We start from the raw sequence: 12,570 nt of genomic DNA, 5'->3' as shown, positions 1-12,570 counted from the left end.
TTAACCTTGAAATGTGAGCGACGTCCAGTGCTGTGGTCCGTGTGTTTTTCAGGCTAGGACAGGACAGCAATGTGCTAGTGCTAGGTGGGCGGGGCCAAACACTCATATACAAGAGAATGTATTTAAGTGGGAGCTCTGTATCCAAAACACATGGGACAGGAGGATAGAAGAGTGCAAAGCACAGTGATGAAAACAGCTGCCAAGGGAAGGCACTGGTCAGAAAGAGACAGGAAGTGAGGGAAGAATAGAAATGGAGAAAAGAGAGACATAGGAGGAAACAGTGAAGGATATGAGTTAAGAGTTCACTTCTTAAATGCCATTAACCACACAGATAAATACAAAGAGAAATATCCAGCCGAAAATAGAAACAGAGGCCACTGTGAGATACAGAATCTAGATAAATGTTAAGAGTTTTAGAGAAATTGCAGTGGAGAAAGTCATCGCAGAGCAATGCAAGTTGGGCTAAAGTAGGAGCAAAAACAAATGGAACAATCAAACACTGTTTCAGAGTTCCAGTACAAACGCTGCTCGAGTTCAAATAAGAAGCCCTGGAACAAATATCCATACCATACTGAGAACTTTGAGGGACTTTCAGGATTTTCCCACACGCAGTTCAGAATTTGCCTTCAAGCTGTCATTATAACCCATTAGATCTGATCCAAGTCCAGCAGTCCTTCCCATAAAGGCTTTTACCTGAAGGCAATCAGATCCTGGATCAGTGCAGTAACATTTCCCTACAGGTTGTGGCTTGCAGATGGTATACAGTGCCCTGCATTACGTTTGCGTGTTTGCTGTGGCAACAGACACCAGAGATATGGAGAGGCTCTTTTACCTTCCTTAATACAGTTAAGACTACTCTAAAATGAGAGTGAGAGTTGGACAGAGAGAAAGGGAGTGAAAGAGAGAGAAGCTGAGGGTATAACATTACTCTATATAAAGCAAATTTATTTTTTCTCAGTTTAAGCTTTTCTCAGTTTAGACTTATGAATCCTGGAAAGAACGTCATTCAATTATAAACAAGCCAAAGCACTTTGTTTGACGCTCATAATCTCTATAAGCATTTCTCCTACCATTTAGCATTTCCTATCATTAGCACAGTGCTAACATGTTTAAAAAAAAAACAAAGAAATGTGAACCCAAAATGATTGCATCTAGCGGTGTTCCTCCTATGGAGCTGTCATCTTTCCTTTATCAGTGAAAATGACACTGCTACCAACACAAATCGTATTAGCAACACCCATCACAGAAGAATGTTGTGAGCGTTTGGCAGTGCATTGAGAAACGCATACAGTATACAGCCTGGATTTTAGGGATGCTGGGAAAGCTCAGGACCAGAGAAAAGGTGCAAGACATGTGATATGGATTCTGATGATGTTATGGTCCCAACATGGTTAATGATCTTTGGCTGCTATGGGGAATGGTTGCTATACATGTATGAATTCAACTTTTTAATGTACATATAATTTCACTCATTAGTTATATTATGAAATTACTTTTAAAAATGTGTTAATGCTAACTTTGCTGAAATAAGTTATCGATCGCATGCTATTGTAGCAGCTGAAAAGTAGCTAGGACAGTTTAGTCTTTCTGACAAAACTCTCATATACAGAAATTAAATACAGGAATCTTATTATATAAGATTATATTTTTATTATATTAAAAAAAATCAATATTTGAGTTGTGGAGCTCTGGGGCTGTGGCTGATGTGCAAATCATGTTTTGAAATTTATCGATGGATAGCTTTGCTTTTTCTTGCATTTTAATCTGTATGAAAATTCTTCTTTAGTACTTCCTTTTTTCTCTTCTTTGTGAGTGGAAGACCCTTCCAGTATGATGTCCCTTCCAGTATTATGTCGCTGTCATGTTATCAATTGTCACTGGCATTAGTATATATTTCACTTATGGAATCCTGACACTCCTGATGTCATTAAATAAAAAAAGTAATATAGTTTGGGGCCACTGAAATTCAATTTTTGCACACAAACCTTAGGAAACAGGCTTTTCTCACCTCCATGATATGTTCAGTATTACTGTCTGCATTCAGAATCTACAGTTTGGAGGCTTTCCTTGAGGCTTGACCTTTTTTTCTATTAATCACAATGTAAGGTTCAAACACCAAAAAGAGTGACCTAATTGCCAAAGAATCTCAGAAACACGCAGAAGCCCAAAATTTTTGACTACTGCTGAGATTATAGATAACCATTGGAAATCAGACCTATCCCCAGCAACATCCTTCTATATTCAGACCCAGTTCAAAATGAATATATTGTATACCCTGCAATGTGCAGCTCCTATGAGTTCATTGTGTGAGCTAACAGCAGGACACATCATGTTACACATTTATATCACACATGGCAACAACCGTGATGTTGAAGATATGGTTATGAACTAGTATTTGCAAGCTTGCCCATTCTCAACATAAGGAAACCTAAAAAAATTACAGCATGTAAAACACACGCCGGCACCTCAAAGAATCAGTGATCTGGTTCAGACTGGATTTTCTAGCCGAGTTAAAGGGAGAGGCTGGGCAGTCCATTTGCCAGCAGTGGGAAGAGCAAAGCCTGGGAGATTCGACTAATGGCTAATTCAAAGACACTCACATATGCTAATCTCCACTTCACCATCAGACAGCTCTCTGACTGCTAGCAATTTAGCACAGCAGTGAGATTCAAACACTGTGTAATGCTTTAGAGCCAGATTCACTCCCAGCTGTGCACTGTGTTTAGTTAATACTATTTTAAATTTTTGTGTATGGGCTTCACAATCACCAGTTTTCTGTAATTAACTTCAGTGTAAATATGTTACTGCGCACACAGAAAACACTTTTGGTGTTAATTTCTATCTTATTGTGTAGCCAGATTACAGTGCTCTGCTGTTTTAAAACCTGCTTTTACAATGGTAATTGAATTAGCAATAGAAGCAGGAATTTATACTTCACTAATGAATATATATTAGAAATATTAAGCCGGTGATTAAACTCAACCTTGTGTGTTCAAAAATGGATTGTTCCCAGCTCTACTTTCAAAATTGGCATAAATCAAAGGTAATGTCAACAAAGGCTAAGACATTTTATTTCTGAAACCTCAATTACAGGCATAATAATGTGCAAAGAGGACTCAAAACATGGACAGAAATTAATGTGGAATAATAATCAAATTTCTCTGTAGCTAGGAAATTATAAAACCACATTTACTTCAATAAACATTTTACACAGTACAATACATTCATGAATTGTGCAAAAAAACAACAACTTCTTTTTATACAAATGATAAATTTCTACAAGCCTCATTCTCAGTTCAGTACATAAAAAGGGGGTGATCCCTACTTGATGTGATTTGCATATAATTGGAGCAAATTAGCATGAAAGCACCAACTACTGCATTGAAGCGGCCACAGTGCCACCAGATCACTTTTCCCACATAGCGTACGATCAACTTTGCCTCACCCAGTTGAAGGAGGTAAGCTAATTCACGCTCTATTGTCTGAGGAGAAAGCCTAACGGAGCTCAGAGAGAGGAGTGCGTTCAGCCTGGGGGCAGGAGAGGACTAGGTCAGGAGCGAAGAACGGCAGACTGGCAGGTGGTCGCAGTCTTGGGTTTATCACCGTTATCAGTGTTATGTGTTATCAGAGGGAGGGCAGACATGTGGTGGGAAACAACATCTACAGAGCTTTGAAAGCACAATCAAACCACTGGTGTCAAAACCTTTTTAACCTATAAACTACAGTGGCCATATATTTTGACCTTGTATAAAAATAAACTCCAATATCTAGATGTGGGAATAGAATACAAAGTCAGATATAGATCTATAAAACGGTCTTACAATTTGCTGTACCAAAGTTCAGCTAACAAAAACATGAATAAATCCCACTGCACATCATATCTAAAGTTGTGTATACTGTGATGGAGGTTTACCTAGGCATTCTCATCCAGTGTGTTTGCTGAGGTACCAGTCATGATGAGACACAGCATCCATCTGCTCTCTACCTTGGGAACAAACTCACACCCATTCTCCTCATCTCCTGCTGTTTCTTCATCCTGTCATTTAACAGTGCATGTTCCTAGAATCTTTTTTCCTTCATTCTTTCAGTCAAATCATTTAGTCCCACCAACCCCTCACACACACACTTTCTTGTGTTCTTGTATAATAATGTTCACAACAGTCTATATATCCTCAGTTTATTTCTACTGCTGCTTCTCTCTTCATTAATTAATTTTTCATTTTTTTAGCCATTAAAATAGAATCTGTCCCCCAGGTTATTCCGTTAAAGCTACATGAAGAACACACACATGCACACGTACACACTAAACAAATACATGCACCCACATGCACGCACTCCCACACTTTCATACAAATATACTGGCGCACAGACATACAGGGGCCACCAGCAGGAAATGACCCCAGGTCTCTCTGCTGTCAGTCACAATAAAGCTGCATGGTAATAGCTACCATAGGGCTAATGGAGGCTCCCCAAAGCAGGGACCACGAAGAGACCACTAGCAACAGTCATTGGAAATACACATCATAAGTGCCCATCATGTGCCCTTGGCTACGATAATGTGAGCTCACTGCAGCTGAATGCCTTCTCCCATTTCACTTAGTCACAATGCCTGCAAAGTGCATCCACAAAGATTTTCCCTGGCCTTGTTTCTTCGTGCCCGCATCCTATGACATGCAGTTTTGAAGAATACCAGCACACTAGCAAAAAGCAATGTTGGACCACGTACTTTAGTATGAGTATACGTACATGTGTGTGTGTGTGTGTGTGTGTGTGTGTGTGTGTGTGTGTGTGTTTGCACATCCAAAGTGTAGGTGAGTTAAGTACATGACAAGACAAATAAAGTATGCTTAAGTATTCGAGAGTGTGTTTTCGTATGTGTGTCTCTATGTGTGTGCATAAGAGCGAAAGAGAGGACCCACATCCATTACACAATTTTTGTTTTTTTTCATCAGAATAGATGCACTTCTCAGAAAATAAAAAGCTCTACTTATTTTTCTCTGCACAATTAACCAAATGCCCCTCATTTGAATTTCACATGCTTGCTAAATTTTCTGCATCAGTGTGAGAGCTGGGACAGTATGTTCCAGAAATGCAGTCTCACCCAGCTCATATAGTTTGAGTGCATTTTAAAGGCAGTGTTGGCATCATGACTTTAATGTTTCATTTTGTATTTATTTCTGTCCTCATCTCATCTGTCCTTATACCTCTTTAGGATATTCACTTTTTAAGTAATGCACCATATGTAAAGATTATGGTTTAACAATCCCAATCTATCATCCACTGTGTTTTTGTTTGTTTATTTATTTACTATACTTATTTCTTCTTTTTGTAGTAAAATTCTTGAAATGAATTACATATAATCTTTGGAATTATAGCTCAGTTCTAAGTTCACCTTCTGTAGAAGCTGAGATCCAGAGTACTTAGCTGCAATAGACTTCATCTCTCCTCCAAATGCTGAAGCCCACAGCTTCACACTAGAGAATGAGAGAGAGAGAGAGAGAGGGGGGGGGGCAGAGGCCAATTAAAGTTGCAAATAAACACAATCTCAATCCTATGGATACAAGTAAAATATACATGTTTAAACCAGAAGGAATCTGCATTATACATTGGTATAAATCTGTAAACCAAATTTATAAGCAGAGACTTCTTTTGTGTTTTGCTTGTAAGCTCCATATTATTGGCATTCTGCTGGTCACATGTCAGGAAATGACAGAATTGACCTGTATAGTAAACCCATTCTGTTCAAATTAAAGAATCCAAATTTCAAATATTTAATATTTCATGCTCACAACATTTATAATTTTTAATATTTTTCTGTCTTTTTTTTAAGTTGTTATCTTAAACGCAAACTCAAGATTTCGTCTGTACGTCTGCTGACGTAAAAGTTCTATAGTCCAAAAGTCAAAAACTACACAAATGTGAGATGCGAATACCTTAATAACACCTAACTGACATAAACACATTCGATTTTGCAGGTTGCCTGCAATGTCTGACTTTCTGGAGTTTCAGTGGGGACAAAATACAGGTTGGTGTACGAGCCCTATCAAATACTGCATATAATTGTCGACGATCTTATAATAAGGAAAGCAAAGTTATGAGTTAGACTACTTACACTGACAGAGGAATGCCTTGATGCGATCCAGACACGTCAACCACCGTCGTGCTTTGTATAATCCACATGAAGAGGAAAAACACATAGTACAAGTGCGATGGAACCACCTTCAGACCTCTCATCTTCAGAAAAAGACCTTGACGTCCGAACGCTTTTAATTTTCTCCCCCTCTCCCTCTGTGTTAAACACGTTCAAATAGTGTAGCAAAAAGTACACAAATAAAAACAACACCCCTATATGCGGAAACCCCCAAAATAACAAGAAGACCTTTTCATATCATGTTACAAGTGCAGAGCATCCCGGTAGGGTACTTCACGTCGGTCTACTTGCAAGAGGATTTGTTAGCCTTCCTCTGCGATTTTTTTTTTTTCCAGCAATGCTGTGGCATAGATTATAGCTGTTTCTTCATTTGATGTTGTCCTTCTCGTGTCGCTAGAGCCAGCTTGAACTCCTGCAGCGAGAAAAGTCCAGTAAAACGTCAGGGGTGACCTCGTGCTCCCGCGCACTGCCCTCGCGACGCCAAAGAGCGAGTGAGCGAAACCAACGCGAAAAGGGGGATGCTACGCGGAGTAGAGAAGAAAGCAGAACGCGAGTGCCGAGTTATATGACTAGCATGCTTTCGTTACTCAGCTATTTTCTTCTCTGAGGATGAAGACAATTATAAACAGTGATACTGTTAATGCTGTTTGGACCTATGATAGAGAAACTTGGCAGGACGAGGACACCGTGCCAGGACGTTCTGAAGCGATTACAAAGGAGCGACATATCATTCTCATGACATATCACAGACTGGCCGGTCCCTTGACGACCTAAACGGAAGGGAAACGGAAAAGAATGGAAGAAACCAGTGAAGTAGGGGAATTAGTTGGACCTTTAAAAGGGAATTATAAAGTAGGTTAGCAGTCGGCTTTATCAGTTTCCTAAAACTCACTCTGATGAGACGCACTTCGCGCTTTTGAAAAAACGGAGCGCGCACGCACCGAACCAAACGAGAACCCAAGCATTAGTGTCACTTTTCTGAAGGAAAGCGAAGTCTCTTATACATACTGTTAAATTAAAGTATTTCATTCTTTTTCATTCTTCTTTTATCCTTCTCTCAATCGGGAGACGATTCCAATACGGTAGCCTAAACAGGCAGATAATCCTCCAAACATTTCGCCCAAAGTACAACTAAAACATAGGCCACAGACATCAAGGAAATGCAGGTTTTTATTTATTTATTTATTTATTTATTTATTTATTTATTTATTTATTTATTTTCTGAGACCATGCAAAAATATATTAACCTTAAAGTGAAAAGATGCTTTGCCCCAGAGGTAGAAAATAAGATAATTTCCATCTGCAGACCATGGGCAAATAAAAATATGAATAATGCTAAAACAATAAATACAATGGTCTTGGTTGGCAGTCTGTTTTAGCAAATTGATGTGTCCTGTTGGTGCCACTTATAAATCATTCATTTTTTCTCCATTTTCCCCTCTAGAGTAGTTATTTCCCTGTTGTTGTTTACACTGATAAATACAAGCATTTTTGGGGGGAAGAAACGGCATTTTCTGACTCTTCTTCTCCATTGACACATTTGTGTCAGTGGTTGGCACCAAGCTTGAAAACATTAAGCAGCGCATCAATGAGCTCAAAGATGGATGGCAAAGTAGACAGAGCCCGGAGAAAGGGATCACTGAGCACTACACCTGCCCCCTCATGGGTCCAGCCAGCTGAGAGCAAGGTGCCTGGCTGAGGAAGATGGCGAAAGAAACAGCACGGCATAAGATGGTAAATGCAACTCACTACACAGGCCAACCTCCAAGCAGTTGCTGCCGAGACAGAGAGGGAAGAACTCATTCTCAGCACAAAGACAAGCAGAACAGTGCTACATGGTAAAGGACCTCAAGGAAGAGATAACGTGCTGAGCAGCTCCCAAGTGAGTGGGGGCAGTATTCTGGCAGTGCAGGAAGACCTCAGGAAGGAAATGTTGGATTTAAAGAGGATGCCAATGAACTTGTCCACAGCAGAGCAGAGGCAGAAAGTTGTGGCTCCCTGCAGTGTGGCCTTCATTTTCTGAGGGGGAAACTGCCACCTATGGAGGAGCTGAACAAACAGTATCAGAGTCAATTGGTGGACCTCTTGGGGGGGAGGAGTTCTGTTGGGTCTGAGGCACCACGGCTTTGTGAGGGTGAAGTTACCAATGGTAGATGTAGTACACAGCACCAGTGCTGGTTGGCAAATCCCTGGAGGCCATGGCCAGTGCACATGAGCAGCACCCTTGTCAGCATCAATGAAAGAGAAAGCAGAATGCTCAGAGCAAAGCAGCGGTGATCTATGTGACATTGGAGGCGGTGCATGAACATAGGAGCTGATCGGGCTTAATGGAGAAGTGGAAACAGGGACTGTGGGACGTTCTGTGTTGTTATAGTGACATCTTCACAACCACAGAAAGTTTTAAACAGGACCAACTTAGTGTACCAGTGATGCTGCACCAGTTCGGCTCTGTCCCTGCCAGCTCCCCTTAGCCGCAGAGCCAAAAGTATAGGAGAAGGCAGCTGTGGGAATTACAGAGTCATCAAACAGCCCCAGCGAGAGCCAATAGTCCTTGTAAAGAAAATATTTAACAGTTGGTGTTTTTGTGTGGACTGTCAGCAGCTCAGTGCTGTTACTAAGCCTGACTCAAATCAGACTATGTAATGCAGTAGCCACCTTTGTGCACAGCAAAGGGGGCTGTGTTCCACAAGGAGGTTATATGAGGCACCAGTGAGGGCAGACATCAAATTCTTTGTGGACATAGACATCCGTGACAAGGACCTTTCGCAGGTGCAGAAATGGGTTGAGAGGGTTATTGCCTACTATAGTCATTGCTTGATCAAGCCAAAACAACACTACTGTGTGACATGGAGAGAACTGTTGGCTGCTGTAGGGGCAGGGCTACATTTCCAGCCTTACCTCTTTGGCATTTTCTTTCCAAAAATCAGACTGGGCAGATATAACACTTCATAGACCCACTGTTAAGGCACATTGTGCTTGCAGGAACATCAAACAGAATAGTGTCTCTGCTCTGTCGCATCCATGGAGAAGGTTACCATGGATGCCTTGGGCTCAATTCCCACTACAAATTCCAGGAAGCAATATGTCCTGGTGGCCATGGTCTACTTCAAAAAGTGGCCCAAGACATTTGCAGTATTGTACTAGAGCATGGTCTTGATGATGGAGTGGCTGGTGAAGGAGTTCTTCTGCAGGTTTGGGTGCCAGTGGAGCTCCACAGAAACAGGGACATAACTTTGAGTCAACAGTAATAGTCTGCAATCCGCTGGGCATCCAGAAGAGTCAGATGACACTTACAATTATGACTGAGTACAATTTTAGCAAATGGAGCTTAAGGGCCTTGCTCAGGGGCCCAACAGTTGCAACTTGGCAGTGGTGGGGCTTGAACCAACCACCTTCTGATTACAAGTCAAGTGCCTTAACCACTGAGCACATCAACAAGATGCCACTCAGCACCAGAGCGACTGGAACCGATACAGATCTTGGTTCACTTGAGCCCTTTTGATGTTTAGTTGTGAGCTCAGGATGCCCATGGAGCTTGAGTTAAGTTTTCCACTGGGTCCAGAGGAGGACGGTGTGTCCAGATCAAGTTATGCCAAGGAATTTTGCCAGTGCCTCCTCACTGTGCACCAGCTCATAAGATGTCATTAAGGTGATGTCAATGCTCGCCAGACATCGCTGAGGTGATGCCAGAGCTCACTATATGTCACTGAGGTGATGCCAGTGCTCACTATAAGTCACTGAGGTGATGCCAGTGCTCACTATATGTCACTGAGGTGATGCCAGTGCCTGCCAGAAGTGAGACTATGCCAGAGATGTGAGTATGGCTGCACAACACAAGACACAGTAAGAAACCCTGTCTCAAGCTTCAGTCACCTTGGGAGGGTCCCTATGTCTTGGCAGAACTCTTAGGAGAGGCTGTATTTAGAGTCTGGGTGGAGAGCCAGACTGTAGTGGTCCACAGGACTCTTGCCCCATATCAGAAACTGTGGCCAGTTAGGAGACTGAACGGACCGTTTTAATGTTTATGCTGGCCAGAGCATTGGACAGACCAGGACTGTGACTGTGCTGAGAACATAGCGTGTGCAGCACATGACCACATATCTCAGCTGTATGGTTCACTAGGATGGCAGACCCTTGAGGGAAGGGATTTCTGCCACCGGACATTGGGAGTGGGCCAATGGGATAAGAGGACTCCCAGGAAGCTGTGCATTTCTCTGCTACCTTATTTAGTTAAATGTGTTCAGTTATAGTTGTTAAATAGGTAAATTGTGTGCATGTGCTTAGTTCAGATAGTTGTCTATTTAGTTTATTTGAAATAGGAGTATGTTATGGTAATTGAGATCCTGACAAAACAGAGGTGCTTCTATTAGACCCCTAGAGAGCTACGTCTTAACTCTCTTATTATTCAATGAACCTCAGTGGTCACAATCATATCTTCCCTAACAGTTAAAGATCTTGGAGTTATTATTGAACCCAGTCTGTCGATCGAAGCTCATGTAAATAATATTTCTAGGACTGCCTCTCTCCATTTTAGGAATATTTCAGAGATTAGGAACATGGTCTCCTCACATGATGCAGAAAATCTAGTCCATGCATTTATTACTTCAAGATTGGACTACTTTAATGCCTTACTATCTGACTGTACCACTAAGTGCCTAAACAAGCTCCAGATAGTTCAAAATGCAGCAGCCAGAGTTCTTACTAGAACTAGAAAATTTGATCACATCACTCCTATTTTTAGCTAATTTACATTGGCTCCCAGTAAAATTTCATATTGATTATGAAATACTTCTAATAACCTACAAAGCACTGAATGGTCTTTCCCTACAGTACCTTAGAGAATTCTTAGTGCATTATGATCCACCTCATCTACTTAGATCAAAAGGTGCAGGCTCTTTACTAGAAAACGTGTACAGTCAGGCATTTTCTTAACCACTTCCCATCTTAGGAATGGTGTAGATCTTTGGGTCCATGGGCATTGAGAGTTATGGTAAACTTTATGATGCTGTCACTTCACCTCTCTTGTCACTCAGATTTGTTAACTGAGAGCGGCAAAGTTCTGATTTTCCATGGTGCCCTCATGCCTGTGTTTCCTTCTGGCTCTCCTTTTAGCTGTGCTGCCATAGCTAGATCTGATTGAGTCCATCATTGCACATTATAGTTCCCTAATTTACACACCCTCTTACCTAGATATGCCTAATAATCTAGTCTCTCTTTCTGCCAAAGTACACCTACACCTGATGTCATGATGTTACTGAGCCTCATCCTGTCTCAGCTGCCATGGCTACTCCTAGCACCGCCGATGTCTCCTGCTATAGCCCACCACACCTCCACCCCAGCCAACTGCTCTTGGTTGCCCTTAATGGACATTCTCTCACGGATGTCAAGATGTTACTGAGCCTCTACCTGTCTCAGCAACTTCTCTGTTGCCCCTAATGGATGTTCTCTTGCGGGATGTGTCTTGGGCACATGCACACCATTGGGACAAGACTGGGACTTCTAGAAAGTTGGACTAGACATTAATTTCTTATTTTTATATTTTTTATTTATTTTTCTCTTACAATTGTTATTGTTGTGGTGACCATTGTTGGCCAAAGGAAGATGATCTCCCCCTTTGAGGCTTGGTTCCTCTCAAGGTTTCTTCCTCATACTTCCTCATGCCTCTGTTGCCCTTGGCTTGCTCACTGGGGGCTTAGACTTGGACTTTTGAAAAGTTACTTTGTGACAACATCTGTTGTAAAAAGCAATATATAAATACATTTTTATTTGATTTTTATTTGATTACATTGTAGATTGTATTACCTTCCCTCCACTTTCCTTTGTAGATTAGTTATTCTCCTGTTGTTATTTGTATGGTTAAATAAAACAGCATTTTCACTGGGATGAAATGGCGTAAACCTCAATGGACAACTTCAATTTTAGAACAAAGGCTATGTTTTATCCTGATTTTTCTACATTGCACACAATCTAACCAATTTTTTTTTTAACCTGAGCAGATTATTGACACAGCTACTGTAAACAACCAGATGCATGGTATTGCTCACACTGTTGCACCTTTGATGTCTAACAGTACATCACACATGTTCTGTGCAGCTTATTTTCCATAACCGATCAGAGATGTTAATGGGGAGTGTGCATTTGCCCACTTGCGAGAGCTTTTAGATCATAGCATTCTTATCTTTTAGAGAATGATGTCAAACGCAGAGTGTGGAAAATGGATTGTCAAGTCAACCAAGTCAACATGGTATTACTCACCTCCCTCAAGTACTGAAATCACATAGCAAATGTATTTCACACAACGTATCACCTATTCCTGCCAGCATCAGTTTTTCTCATTATTATCAGTTTAAAAAGTTATTTTTTTAACAAAGAGAGTGATAAGGTCTTGCTGAGAATATATTTCACCCTTCACGTACCTC

The 12,570-nt window shown here is 41.1% G+C and overlaps 1 protein-coding gene across 2 annotated transcripts in view; it reads right to left on the bottom strand.

The window, feature by feature from the left end:
- The window catches only part of cacna2d3a (calcium channel, voltage-dependent, alpha 2/delta subunit 3a), a 174,304-nt gene extending 167,356 nt beyond the window's left edge, over positions 1-6,948 (bottom strand). Inside the window, exons 1-2 of one of the 2 annotated variants that reach the window (XM_035536211.1) lie at positions 6,113-6,948; positions 5,393-5,474 (exon numbers count right to left, since the gene is read on the bottom strand). In XM_035536211.1, coding sequence (XP_035392104.1) covers positions 5,393-5,474; positions 6,113-6,234 — 204 coding nt within the window. In that variant the 5' untranslated portion in view covers positions 6,235-6,948. The remainder of the gene's footprint in view (positions 1-5,392; positions 5,475-6,112) is intronic. The other variant, XM_035536210.1, reaches the window with a different exon arrangement.
- Positions 6,949-12,570: the final 5,622 nt, after the last annotated feature.

The sequence above is a fragment of the Electrophorus electricus genome, chromosome 18 (genome assembly GCF_013358815.1).
Source record: "Electrophorus electricus isolate fEleEle1 chromosome 18, fEleEle1.pri, whole genome shotgun sequence".
Classification (NCBI taxonomy): domain Eukaryota; kingdom Metazoa; phylum Chordata; class Actinopteri; order Gymnotiformes; family Gymnotidae; genus Electrophorus; species Electrophorus electricus.
This window is presented reverse-complemented; position numbering and strand designations above follow the sequence as displayed.